General features: G+C 38.3%; 1 protein-coding gene across 2 annotated transcripts in view; it reads left to right on the top strand.

Annotated features, from left to right (window-relative positions):
- LOC101739387 (sister chromatid cohesion protein PDS5 homolog B-B) overlaps positions 1 to 14,899 on the top strand; it is a 51,024-nt gene that overhangs the window by 29,573 nt on the left and 6,552 nt on the right. The window contains exons 7-19 of one of the 2 annotated variants that reach the window (XM_012695353.4): positions 1,209 to 1,386; positions 2,695 to 2,883; positions 3,475 to 3,568; positions 4,379 to 4,562; positions 5,126 to 5,347; positions 6,136 to 6,273; positions 6,793 to 6,852; positions 7,344 to 7,503; positions 7,893 to 8,011; positions 8,826 to 8,969; positions 10,949 to 11,113; positions 12,421 to 12,441; positions 14,408 to 14,503. In XM_012695353.4, the coding sequence (XP_012550807.1) occupies positions 1,209 to 1,386; positions 2,695 to 2,883; positions 3,475 to 3,568; positions 4,379 to 4,562; positions 5,126 to 5,347; positions 6,136 to 6,273; positions 6,793 to 6,852; positions 7,344 to 7,503; positions 7,893 to 8,011; positions 8,826 to 8,969; positions 10,949 to 11,113; positions 12,421 to 12,441; positions 14,408 to 14,503 (1,770 nt within the window). The remainder of the gene's footprint in view (positions 1 to 1,208; positions 1,387 to 2,694; positions 2,884 to 3,474; positions 3,569 to 4,378; positions 4,563 to 5,125; positions 5,348 to 6,135; positions 6,274 to 6,792; positions 6,853 to 7,343; positions 7,504 to 7,892; positions 8,012 to 8,825; positions 8,970 to 10,948; positions 11,114 to 12,420; positions 12,442 to 14,407; positions 14,504 to 14,899) is intronic. The other variant, XM_004922522.5, reaches the window with a different exon arrangement.

Here is a 14,899-nt window from a genome sequence, read left to right as displayed (position 1 = left end):
GTTATTATGATTACATCTTTTTATTACAGATTGAACGAAACTATCCATTCCGGTAACTTTCTTCTTCCCTGATCTTTTCTTACCCGGAGTCCGAAACACGGCGAGCAAGCCAGAGCCTTTAGCTTCGTTAATAATGCACCTAACAGTACTCACTGATGGTTTTGTTACTTCCCAAGTCTGTTTTAATTTTTCCATATCATTCTTCCCCTGTTTTATAATGAAGCAATATACGTCGTACACAATTTTTCTACCCTTTCTTTTGAATACTACACCGGTTTGTCGCGGCATAGTGTATGTTTTATAAAAAATCAACAAACACTCAACAAATAGCAATGGCAACAAAGTCTACAAGTAATTATAACAAATAACTTAACGATTAATAACGATAGACTTTCCACTGTACGCAAGCGTACTTTTGGGAGCAAGCGGAATGAGGGCGCGGTGCGGGGCGGAAGGTTCGACTGATCTACCAATAACGCGCTCGATAGGATTTCCCCTGCCGTCGCGCCTCACCCTCACCACCAAAGTGATCTAAAATTCGGTTCTGCGCAGTCAAGGTCATTTGCTCAAGAAGTTTGCCGGTTACTATACCTATAATCAAACTGCGCAATAGTCGATATTCCGACGCTCCGCACTTAATACAATTAATAGACAATCGATCTATCGACGGCTCGCGCGTGAAAGGTTGAATAACACTCTAATTGATTGTTCCACTCGGGGGGTTTATATTGTGGAGTAATCGCACAGCATAAGACGTTTCTCTCCCTGCTCTGTAGTTCCCTCACTGCTGAGGAACATGACCGCATGTTACTTTCCTCCATGGTGTTCGGTCATAGGTAGCATGGACAGCTTACCTGATATTTAATTATTATTCTTAACTAGCTGACCCGACAGACTTCGTAGTGCCTCAATAGATAAATAAAAGACCTAAACTTTTGTATAAAATAAACTTAAAACAAACAAAAGAAATCCGTCCGACGGAGGACACATCAAAGGAAAAAGAAAATTGTTATTTTTATTTAATTTCGAGCATTTTCATATTTATCTACCTATTAACCTTCTCTAGACTTCCACAAATAATTCAAGACCAAAATTAACCAAATCGGTCCAGCCGTTCTCGAGTTTTAGCGAGACTAACGAACAGCAATTCATTTTTATATGACGTTTACATGGCATTTAATTTTTTATTTTTTTATTTTATTTCCCAGTCAAACGTCCTAAAGAAGCTCGGTCAGCCGGTGATGACGAACTTGTACTACAACACTGTCAAGATGCTCTTGGAGCGGGTCAGCTCGGTGATGATCGACCACGAGTCTCTGCTGATACTGGTCGAATACGTCGAGGGCTCCGTCACCGGCATGAACACGACCATAGCCGAGGAATGCGGTCAGTTTACTTTGTTAAGGACCCATCCTCCCAACCCCTCCCCTCCCCGGACCGGTAGGTGAGCTATATATGAGAATTTGCTAATACTCGGTTTGAAGGGTGGGGCAGCCGCTGTAACTATACTGAGACCTTAGAACTTATATCTCAAGGTGAGTGGCGCATTTACGTTGTAGATGTCTATGGGCTCCAGTAACCACTTATCACCGGGTGGGCTGTGAGCTCGTCCACCAATCAAAGCAATAAAAAATAAAAAATTACTAACCCTAGCAAGAGCAGTCCTTCGTAGAATCTACCACCGGATCTGAATCGACCCACTGAGATGATCCGGTGAGAAACTCAGTGGGCAACGGAGACTATTATTTAATAACTGAGCAGTTCGAAATAGGAAAAATACAAGTGTGATTATAAAAATCTGTCAGCTTGTATTTGTTATGTAATTTGAGCGCTAAAATCGAATGGCATCTTGTGGGTGTGTCAGGAATCTTGCATTAAGACAACACAATTAACACAGTTGAATGGTTTTGTTTGTATACAAGGTGACACAATAACTGGAATAAAACCAAAGATCTTGTAAATAAAAACGGAAATTATTTCACTATTAATTTGTAGATGAGTATAGATAGCATAATTGTTATCCAAGTCTGCAAGGAATTTCCACGGAAAATAACGACAAATAAAAAATAATTACAGTTATAAATAATTTTGTAATTCTTCTTCCTCGCCACACTGAAAAAGCCTCTCAAGGCCATCAGCTTAGGTAGAAGAAAAAAAAAAACTTCCTCATGGATATAACAGTTGTGTGTCCAGCAATTAATCTGTAATCAGCTGTTGTGATACGCTCCTATTTTCTTCTCCATTAAATGTGGTGTGTCTGATAATCATACCAGCCCTAGAGTTTTAGTAGCCTTAACGTCCTTATCATCCGATGATACCATCACACAAAAAAATCTTTCAGAACTATGCCTGAATATTGATGATGTGATTTAGGAGCTGTTGATTACAAACTTAATCTTCTAATTGTCTAATTATAAACAATTTTATTTTATTGCTCTAATTGAAAATTGCCAACTGGTTAATAATTTTGTAAATATACTTAAATTTTGTATAAAATAAATATTTAAAAATGTTATTCATATTTTATTTAAACTTTAGTTTTAGAGAAATATTATTGATGTATTTTTTGAACAATTCAAAAAGAGTTCTTGTTTTTTTGTCTGGAATCGTTATAAAAGTTTTTATTGTCTTATGCAGCCCACCTGATGGGAGTGGTAAGATTGAATAATAAAATTGTTTTTATCTCGGTAACAGGTATCGACACGAAGAAGGCGGCGGAGCGCGGGCTGAAGCTGCTGGTGATGCTGTCGTTCGTGTTCCCGGCGCACTTCCTGCACGAGGACGTGCTGACCCGCCTCACGTGCATGCTGGAGCTGGACGACGAGGCCGTGGCGCCGCACATCCTCGCCGCGCTCACCTTCCTCGGGAAATACAGGCCGCTTAGTTAGTGTAGCACTCACTTGACTTTTTTTTATTGCCCTTGTAGGCAGACAAGCATACAGCCCACCTTGTGTTAAGTGGTTACTGGAACCCATAGACATGCACAACGTAAATGCGCCACCCTCCTTGAGATATAAGTTCTAAAGTCTGAAGTATGGTTACAACGGCTGTCCCACCCTGCTCCAGATTTTAAGCTGTACCGCGGAGACCCGTCAGAAGGAGTCGCTGGACGCTAGCAGCGTGTTCTAGGTCCGGACGGTTAGGTGCCACCAGTCGTATTCCTTCGCAAAGCGTTATGCTCTGTACACACGGGTGGGACAGCCGTTGTACTGTACAATCGTGAATGAGCTCATGTCTCGCAAGGAGGGTGATAGATACATTGTGCTGTCTTTAGGCTCCATTACCAGCTTAACCCGACAAGATCCAGTCACCGCAATATATTCTTACGTTGGTTGAGGCGGTGTCTTTCATCACAATTATTCAACTGCTGCATATTTATCATCAGTTACGTGAAAACGCACAGCTTACTGCCTATATGCAGCTGTCCACTGACACTTGAGATTGCAGCTAAATAATTAGTGCTCGTTTGAACAGGCGAAGCGTGCCCCGCCCTGTTCCCGCGACTGATCACCCTGTGCAAAGCCTACGCCGAGGTGGGCTCACCAAAACAAGCCAAGAATGCTGTCAGGTAACTGATATTTATGATATGTTCTTTATCTAAATTTCTAAGATGTCATTTTAAGATAAAATTCAATACACTTTTTGAAAGAGGCCGAGAGAAAAAGAAGTCTGGTCTAATAATATTTTTTTAACATTTGTATACTGTGACAGATGCTAAACGATCAATCATCGCGACATTATTACACATTTAAATAATAATAAAAAAAACAGTAATTAAATATACACAAAAAAAAGATTGTTTATTCTCGTGTCTCCACTAAAAAGACCTGATGACATTTTTGGTAAAAAGTGTTGCCATAATAAATGAGAATAATCAACAATCTTCTCAAGAATTGTATAGTAATAAATATTAGTTTAAATAAACTAAAAAAGTACGCTTTTATAGAAAATCCAAATAAAAAATAGAAAATAAATTTGAATTAAAAATAGTGTAAGAAAAAATGATTTTATTGTAAAAAAAAGCGTGGGGTGTATGGTATCATTAATTATAAATATTTTATAAACAGATATGAGTAGAAGGGTCATTTTGATAATATCCTGAAAAGCATCCCACACTTTTTTATAATAAAATAATTTTTTCTTACACTATTTTTAATTCAAATTTATTATTCAATTTTTACTTGAATTTCAATTTTTCCAATATTTTTTTTTAAATAATGAATTGTCATCGGTTCTTGATAAGTATGCGAAATTTCGAGTTAATCCGACGATTGAAGGGGGTCAAAATCATGTTCAAAAATTCCGTTACATACGAACATACATACGAAGCTAATAAAATCGTATTAAAAAAGTCATTAATATAATTTTTGTCATACAGGTGTTTATTTGTAAACGTGCCAGAACAAAGGACCCAAATATTCACGGAGATATTAGAAACGTTGAAAGCCACATTGAATCCGTATTCAGAACACTACCGGACCGCCATCGTCACTCTGGGACACATCGCGCACAACCTGCCCGACAACTTCCCCGTTCACATCAAGAACATTGTGTCTAGGAAGGTAGATTATTTGTTTTAAATCAACTTTTATCAACGAAATTCTTCTTGATTATCTATACTAATATTATAAAGAGGAAAGATTTGTTTGTTTGTTTGTTTCGAATAGGCTCCGAAACTACTGGATCGATTTGAAAAATTCTTTTTCCATTAGAAGCCGACATTGTCCCTGATGAACATAGGCTACTTTTTTTATTTTATTTTTTATTTTATTTTTTGGTTTCATGTTTGTTTTAATGTTTCCGAAGCGAAGCGAGGGCGGGTCGCTAGTTCTTTTTATAATTTTACTGTTGGTGGGATGTGTTGCAAGCCGCACGGGTAGGTACCGACATCTTGCTTATTTCTGTCTTCAAGCATTCGTGTGTTTTCGGTCTGAAGCGAGAATAACGCATCAACGTACTATTGATACTCTGTCTGATCTCTTGTTTTCGATAGCCATCGCACGGCATCATATGCTGATCCTGTCTTAGGACTTGTAGTTTTCAATGGAAAATTTACTGTCTTATTGAAATATAATAAATTGTAACAGCCGGCCTAGTGTATTAACGCAATGTTTTCTTGTTCTAGATCGTAAAGGAGCTGCTGGTGCGCGAGGGGGGCGGCGCGACGGGCGGGGCGGGGGAGAGCTGGTGCCCGGAGCCCGAGCTGCCCGAGGAGACGCGCTGCAAGCTGGAGGGGCTCAAGTGCATGGCGCGCTGGCTGCTCGGCCTCAAGAAGGACGAGCTCTCCGCGCAGAAGACGTTCCGCATGCTCAACGCCTTCATCGTGCACAAGGGAGATCTGCTGCAGGTTAGATTAAGGGTTTAATTACAGTATTTGCGCGAGCGAGCCACCGGACATCGCCATGGGCAAGCAGGAATAAAACTTAACTAGACGATGACCGAGCTTTGCTCAGTTTTTTTTTATTAATCGTGTTTTTAGAAATTATATTTAAATACGAATTGCATATTGATAAAATGATGAAATATTCCAAGATCGTTTAGGAATTTTTAAGTGGCGTTAGGTGTTTTAGGCGTTAGGTTAATAATTTTAGTGTTATTGTGTCTTTAAAGCAGTTAATTGCTCTCAATTATGAAAAATAGTATTATTATTCGCCAATAGATGTCGGGAAGAGTCATAAAGTTGATTATCGATAAAATTGATTATTGAAAACACGAATGAAACAACATTTTCTGAAAATAAATCGTAGCTAGATCGATTTATCGCCCCCGAAATCCCCTGTATACTAAATTTTATAAAAATCGTTGGAGCCATTTTTCGTGATTCAGATTATATATATATATACAAGAATTGCTGAAGGTATATAAGATATACAACTCTTTTCTCCTCACTAATTAAGTTCACGAACCACGCTGCGAAAGCATCTGGGAGAAACATAATAAATCTAAAAAATAAACTAATTAATTGTGGTATATCAATACAACCTAGTTTTTTATTAATCCATTAATAAATTAACTACAAAGAAATCTAATAACGAGCTCCAAAATAATATTGGACAAATATATAAATATTTTATTGTATAAAATTATACTTTTATGGGCATGGTACATATTTATTTGGTTTTGTTTGTTGTTCAGCAAAATCGGTTGTCGAAAGCGGAGATGGCGCACCTGAGGCTGGCCGCCGGCGCCGCCATGCTCAAGATATGCGAACAGAAGGGCGTCGGCGACCAGTTCACCGCAGAGCAGTTCTACAACCTGTCTCACCTTATGGTCGTGAGTATCCCTCTGTTTCAAATGTTTTCTTAAATTAGCCGTTCGTTCAGTGTATTATGTGTCTACATTTTATTTTTTATTTTTTTTATTACTACTTAGATGGGTGGACGAGCTCACAGCCCACCTGGTGTTAAATGGTTACTGGAACCCATAAACATCTACGATGTAAATGCGCCACCCACCTTGAGATATAAGTTCTAAGGTCTCAAGTATAGTAACAACGGCTGCCCCACCCTTCAAACCGAAACGCATTACTGCTTCACGGCAGAAATTAAATTAAAATTGTAAAAATATGTAATCGGTTTTAAAAAAACCCAGTTCGTATCAGAAATGAGGAGATTCGCTTGAGATCTTAAGTAACTGACATAGCTTGTAGGATGGCTAGGTTGAAGTAGCCACTGCTCCTATAAAGGGCCTAAGGCGAACTCGCAATGAAAGGCCTAGTGGGGGGGGCCTTTATAAGTTGTTTATCTTGCTACTGGAGATGTTCAATCCATTAATCATAAATCATTTGCACAGGATGAAGTACCACAAGTGAGGGAAGCTTTCGCTGCTAAACTACACAAAGGATTATCTAAGGTAAATATATTAATGTGTGTGTGTTTTTTTATTGCCCTTGTAGGCAGAGGAGCATACGGCCCACCTGATGGTAAGTGGCTACCGTCGCCCATGGACTTCAACAATGCCAGAGGCAGAGCCAAGCCGCTGCCTACCGCTTAATACTCAAATACGTGTATAGTCACGCGACATGGTGCAAGGCCCGGCTCCGTGGACCGTGCTCATGCAGACTGCGGTCCGCGTGCTGGTACTGTGTGAGGGACCTATATGCCCATTGAACTTCTAAAACAGCCTAGCTGGTCCCAAATCTCGCTCTCGTCACCGCACGCGTGAGTCTATAGAGCGTAGACAATGCTGCTTACTTATTGCAATGTGGCCTGGAGTAATTTTTATTTATTTATTCATAACTTTATATACTAGATAGTATAAAGGCGGACTTAATTCCATAGGCATTCTCTGACAGTCTACCTTAGGGAGGTGCAGAGATGAAATCTAACAAGTTTTGTTTGTAGGGCATACCGAACAAATGTCTGCCGTTAGACTTCATGGGCATGTACGCGTTGGCCGGCAGAGAGCCCGACAAGCGCATACGGAGCGTCATCCGGCAGTTCATGATGGCCGACGTGGTGAGGAGACGGGAGTACGTTAGGAACATCACAGTCGGCACCAAAGGTACTGACTCAACTGCATCGCTATGATAATATGAATATACTAGCTGCACCCGTTCGCTACGCTGGACATTTAAAATTAACACTAAATTATGAGCGGTTAGTTGCCCTCAATTAAGAAAAATAGTATTATTATTCGCCAATAGATGTCGGGAAGAGTTGATTATTGAAAATTTCTGAAAATAAATCGTAGCTAGATCGATTTATTGCCCCCGAAATCCCCTGTATACTAAATTTTATGAAAATCGTTGCAGCCGTTTCCAAGATTCAGATTATATTTATATTAATATACAAGAATTGCTCGTTTTATTATTTCTCATCCCCACAAAGATTCTCATCATTAATGATCTGTAAGCTAAGACGGTGTTAAAGTATATATTCGTTGTTTGTCAGTGGAGCGCGCGGTGTCGCAGCTGCCGCACATCCTGCCCGACTACATGCTGGTGTTCGCGGTGCCCGTCCTCACGCACGACCCCGCCTTCACCGCCTACGACAACGTCGCGCAGCTCAAGGTCAAGCGAACTCCTAGAGGATCTCATCTTCAGTCCTTTGATACTCACTGTCATTACACACACAGACACGCGCACACACACGGTCATCGTACCCGTCGAACCCATCGCTTGCAACGAAGGGTTCGGCGACTAAATTAACCCTACAAACACAGCCCACTGAGTTTCTCGCCGGATCTTCTCAGTGGGTCGCGTTTCCGTTCCGGCGGTAGATTCTGCGAAGCACTGCTCTTGCTAGGGCCAGTGTTAGCAACACTCCGGTTTGAGCCCCGTGAGCTCACCTACTAGTTAAGGTTACGCCGAAATAGCCCCTCAAGGCTAACAGCAAAAATTTGTGGCACCAACAAAGGTTATATTTCGTTGGAAAACGATCCGCGCCAAATTTTCCTGTATGTTGTAAGACAATTAGAAAAAAATCTATTTCATGACTTTAAATTAGTTCAGCGCAATCGGACAACTCTGAATGAAAATTGACAGAGACCACGCTACCGTGTACATTATTGTAGTGCATTATATGCCATCATTTCAATATCCCGTCATTCTGATCCACGTCCTGACTCTCATCAATCTACCGTGCCACAGGTCTTCGGCATCTTTGCGACTTAACATCGGTCATAATTGCGTCACTGTTTTATATTACCAAGTAATTAGGAATTATGCAAAAAAAATAACTTTAATAAAATAACTTTAATAAAATTGCTGATTAGTCATACTCTTATCCTCTTTTGTGATTACTACAACGATTTCCGAACATATACGAATTACTGCCACTGTAATATCAAACGTATATTTTCATAATAAATATTTATTATTGCAGATAATCAAGAACTGTCTCTGGTTCACGTTGGAGCCGTTAATAACCCGTAACGATTTCTACTGCTACGGATTCTACAAAAGTCTAATTGAACGTATGAAAGTTCATAAAGACGCGGTGAATGAGATGGACGACGCATTAAATTACGTGAGTTCTATTTATTTTTGTTGCTTAAACATACCGTCTTCTCGCATTAAAAGTGTACTAGAGGTCCCGCAGTAGTCGAAATTCGACTATAATTAATTGGAATTGTAAGCTTGTACAATATTATGATTGTATTTTATACTTCTATTATCACAAATTTCGCCATTTCGTCTTAACAAAGACAAACAATATTTATTCTCAATTTGACCACAGACGTCAAGAACAAAAGTTTGACAATAAATAGTATGCATGCGTGTGTGCGTCAAATACATGGTATGTAGTGTGTGTAATGTTTTCTTTATTGATTTAATGTATCTTTTATGCATTATTTTAAAAACCTATTACCATTGTGCACTTCTCTATATTCTCTATAAGTGTGGAAAATTTCATACTTCTCCGTCCGCACAATTTTCGTAAAAAGGGATACAAAGTTTTTGCTACACGTATTAATATATAGGTAATCTCAGAACTTCCTAATTTTACAGGAAATTGTTTTAAAGGTTTAAAACATGTAAAATTTTTCTAATATTAATCATATTTGCAACATTTATTTTTTATTTTTCACCAGTGATATTATCTGTCTTTTAAAGTAAGATAAAATTATGTATTGTAATATTTGAGAAAATCCAAAAAAAAAAAAGCCCATTGAGTTTGTTTCGCCGGTTCTTCTCAGGACTGTGGCTTTTTTTGGAACCGGTGGTAGAGTTAACATTTTCTTTTACATTTTGACATTCAACAAGTGTGTTTTTGATGACATCCAAGTTGAAATAAATGATTTTGAATTTATTAATTTTGTTAATAATAGTAAAAACAGATAAAAAAAACTAAATCTAAACTACGCTCTTTTGACAGTATTTATGAGAAAAATACTGGTGATACGAAAGGTTTTTTTTTATTGTTTAGATGTGTGGACGAGCTTACAGCCCACCTGGTGTTAAGTGGTTACTGGAGCCCATGGACATCTACAACGTAAATGCGCCACCCACCTTGAGATATAAGTTCTAAGGTCTCAGTATAGTTACAACGGCTGCCCCACCCTTCAAGCCGCAACGCATTACTGCTTCACGGCAGAAATAGGCAGGGTGGTGGTACCTACCCGCGCGAACTCACAAGATGTCTTACCACCAGTAATTACGCAAATTATAATTTTGCGGGTTTCACTTTTATTACATGATTCCTTCAGCGTGGAAGTCAATCGTTGAACATTTGTTGAGTACGTATTTCATTAGAAAAATTGATACCCGCCTGCGGGATTCGAACACTGGTGCATCGCTCAACACGAATGCACCTGACGTCTTATCTCTTAGGCGACGACGACTTCTATAAATGTTTACGCATATTAACTCAATTTCGAATTATTTTGGATATTGTACACTTTTAATGCGAAAAGGCGATATGTGTGAACGTGCCGCCTGGTCCATAGACGGGGTGTGGTAGCTTACGGCGCTGTTTTAAAAACCTTCCACTTGCTACTGTGGCGCCACCTTAATTAGCTCGCTTTCAACGGAAACTTTTTAAGACACTGAGATGGTACTCCTTAGTTCAATACTCCGTGTTTCATATGTGATCCTGGGGACCGAATGGTAAACAGTCGACGTCGCTCTAAACACGTCATTACGGATCCCCCCGATCCATTAACGGTGCTTTTAGGTACCTCAAGCACCCGTCACCGTCCTCGTCGAACCCGTCGCTTGCGACGAAGGGCTCGACAAGTAAATTAACCCATATACACAGCCCACTGAGTTTCTCGCCGGATCTTCTTAGTGGGTCGCGTTTCCGATCCGGTGGTAGATTCTGCTAAGCACGCCTCTTGCTAAGGTTCATGATAGCAACGTCGTCAGGTTTGAGCCCCGTGAGCTCACCTACTAGTTAAGGTTACGCTGATATAGCCTCTCAAGGCTATCAGCTTAGGATGGAGAAAAAAAAAAGATGGCGTAGATGACACGTTCCTTACACGAAAACTCATGTTGATGTAATTGCAGAAATTATGGGCGGTTTGCGATTTGGCCATGTCCGTGATATGGGCGAGGTCGACGAGCTTCGAGCTTCGCGAGTTCCCGTCGGACGCGCGCATCCCTACGATGTACTTCGCGCCGCAACCAGAAGACTTCGTCAACACCAGGGTCTTCCTACCGCCCGAACTACAGGTACCCGTATTCCTTCTTTATATGGTCAAAGGAAATCGATGCATCGACCACCTCTTCTTCGAGGCTGTGCATTATCCGGAGATCAGTTTTTTAATAAAGTTATAAATATATATCAATTAAAACTCTTGTAGCGAGGATATAATTGAGAGTTGATTAACTTTATAATTTCAAAAATCGCACTTAGAAGCGTCAATGTACACGTAAGCCGATAAAGCTTGCTTATTAGGTCAGTCATTTTCCAAGTTATTAACTGAATGAATATATTCAATAAAATCGATTTTCAAATCCCGCCCCGCGCATGCGCAGTGACCGCTGGTCGCACGCTTGCATGTGAACAAATGAAGTTCTGTGCCCGGAGTGACGTCACCGCCGAGAAGCCGTGGCACGTCACGACTACCGTACTGCGTGACGCATTGACGTAATTTCAACATAAAATGGCGATCTCCGTAATAATTGTTGTCCATCATATTATTAAACAAAATTCTTGTTTATGAATTTTCTACTAACAGTAATACTATTGAGACTGATGCCTAGTCATTCAATATACTCGATGTAAAGTTTATGACTTGCAGCAACGAACATTCTGCGGTTAATGTTGTGATGATAATGATGCTCATTACAATTGATATTATTCGTCGTCACATGTGCGACATTCACTCCAATTAAAATCGATTTAAATGTTGAACTTATTTATTGGACCAGCCGCTATTTATATCGCGATTCTCACATCGTTTATGAACTTAATGCTAGTATTTTCTCCGGTTTTCGGTATTCATTAACATAATTCAAACTAGGTACTGTTAACGGCGTAATCTCGCGTTTATTATTTTCATCATATACAGTATAATACTTACAGTATTCGTGAACACGGACAAGTATTATTCGTCAGTGTTATTCATCTATGTTTTGTAGGCAGCGGCTTGGCTCTGTCCCTGGCATTGCTGAAGTCCATGGGCGACGGTAACCACTCACCATCAGGTGGGCCGTATGCTCGTCTGCCTACAAGGGCAATAAAAGAAAAAGAAAAAAGAATATAATACTAACCCCGTCTATTTTCTTTAAAAATATTGTTTTTCATTTAACACCGAAAAAAAAATGGTATGTATTATGAGGTCTAGCAGTGTTTTTGTGAATATATAATTAATTATAACTTTATGCCAAATTTTAATCATTATAAAACAGTTAATAACTCATAATACATAGGATATAATTTAGAAGTGTATTGATTATTGTTTATCTGTATGTATTATGTTTACTAATATTATATGTTTTTTAAACCTAACTAATATATAAATCGTATACCGCAGCATCCCGGAGGAGAGCTTGGGGTATGTGGATATTCAAAATTATTAAATACCCTCTCCTAAAATTTTCTTCCACACTTCATTTTTTTAATGGGCGACTTGCGAGTAACATCGAATTATAAAAATATTTTACTAAGAAAATAATAGCATTTAGAGACAATAATAGACATTATTAACAAATTGCTGCTATTTTAGTAAATCAATTATTGCGTTAATCGGAATGTAATTAAAACATCTGCTCAGTGACGTCACTCCATGAGGCATGACATAACAGGATGGTGAGGATAGGGACGTATTTTCAGATTAATTATTATGAGAATATTAATTTATTGTCACTATTGTTAACGCAAGGCTCTATTCTATCAGTCTGAATATCATTTATAATTTTAAATACTTTTCTTTGAGGCGAAATAATTGTAGTTATATAATTGTAGTTATCTATGTTCGAAACATAAAAAATAATAGTTCGTACATTAAATTATAGATATAAATGTGGAACCTTATACCGTCCAAGAAAATACTTTGCACTTATTCCGATCAAAAATCTGCGACGAGCAACATTCATGGTTTATATTATTATAGTTGTACAATATTTAATTTTTTTTTTCTTTCATTGTACTCAATTCACACATAAATAGCGACCACCGCCCTAATTTTAACGCTCAAGATTGCGTAAGCACTTATGATTTTAATTCATACAATATTATTATGATTTTTAATACAGTAAATTAATACATATTAATGTTTTTAAATATTTTTCTGTAACTAAACTGATTTTGTGTTATTTAAGCTTAGTTATCAACGGCCATAAGTTTCCACAAATAGTATCCAATAGCAAAAGGCCAACAAAAATTTAAGCTGAGTAGATAAATTCCATTACATATATGCACAAAACTTCAAATAGAATAGTGTTAATCAAGAGTGTTTGTAGAAATAGCATTACAAAGTAATATGGTAGGCAGCGGCTTGGCTCTGCCCTTGGCATTGCTGAAGTCCATGGGCGACGGTAACCACTCACCATCAGGTGGGCCGTATGCACGTCTGCCAAGAAAGGCAATAAAAAAAAATTTAATAAAAAAATGTATGGAAATGTATAAAAAATTCAAGCTCAAAGATAATTAATGCTAAATAATGCTTACTAAAAACACAACCAAAGAAAAACTGTTTTATTTTTATAGTACCTAATTATCACTAGACGTAAAAAGTGTATTTAACACTTTGACTGCCGTGTAGGTCACCGGTGTCCTACATGGCGCCCTGAAGTAATTATATTGATTTCTGTTACTAATATCTATTAGATTCTGGGAAAGACGAATCGGAAGGTACTAAGAATGAATCTATTTCTAAGAGACCTAAAAGATCAGTGTGCTTAGTGCGAGTATTTTAACGTTCTCCATAGCGTAAAAGTTAACTCAAATTTGCATGCGGTTGAAACAGCGCCCCTAGCGGCAAACGTAGGCACTCCATACAAATTTGAGTTAATTTTTACTCCATCGAGAACGTTAAAAAATTCCATTAAGCACACTGAACATAATTGTACTTTAAAAACAAAAGAAGGCATAGTTGAGCGACTCAGGCGCCTTTTAAACAATGTTCGCGAATAATGATTTTAAACGTCTTGTAGAGTGACGTCACGTTTCTTAGCTTGCGACTTTATGAAAGCTAAGATGTGCTTTAAAAAAATCTTTGTGTATATTTAAATAAAATTATAGCAAGTTCTCCATTCTTTTACACGTTCAAGTTCATAATTTTATAAGAAAGTAATTTAAGTGTGGTGAAAAATAAAATAAAAAACTGACTTTTAAATTTCGTAAAAACAGGAGCTCTCTCATGAGTAACACTAACATAAGACCACGTTTATCTTATTTGTAACGAGAACCATGAAATTCAATGAACTAAATTCATAACCTGCATGATCTCTAAATTCATTTTAAATTTATGGTACCTACATGATAATATTTCTTAATGTTGAATTTGTTGTTCACTCTAGTTCCAACCGAAGAGGGTGGCGATCGCGCCGGCACAGGACGAAACGCGCATCAGGAAACGTCCGCGATTAGAACGAGAGAACACTAATGATGTAGAGGTAAGCCGATGAAAAAGTTACAAAAAATAATAACCTAAAAAAATTGAGGTCCTAAAAATCCTTTCTAGCCGACTTTACCTAATAGGTGTATGGCTCTAATAAGAAAGGAAAAAAAAGAAAAATAAAATCCTTTCTAAAATTATGGACACCCTACTCTGCCCTTATGATCGATGAATGAGATAACAGTAGTCTGTGTCAAGTTATTAGAGTTCAATGTTATTTGGGATAATTTTAGCCATATTTTAATTTTTGGTAATTGTAAATGCACACTTTTTGATGTGTTGGACGAGTGCTTATGACCACGGTCTAAAACACGTCATTACGTATCCTCCCGATCCACTAACGGTGCTTTTAGGTACCTCAAGCACCGGTCATCGTTCTCGTCGAACCCGTCAC

Source organism: Bombyx mori, chromosome 20 (genome assembly GCF_030269925.1).
Source record: "Bombyx mori chromosome 20, ASM3026992v2".
Taxonomy (NCBI): Eukaryota; Metazoa; Arthropoda; class Insecta; order Lepidoptera; family Bombycidae; genus Bombyx; species Bombyx mori.
The sequence above is the reverse complement of the archived record's forward strand: the minus strand, read 5'-3'. Positions and strand labels throughout refer to the sequence as shown.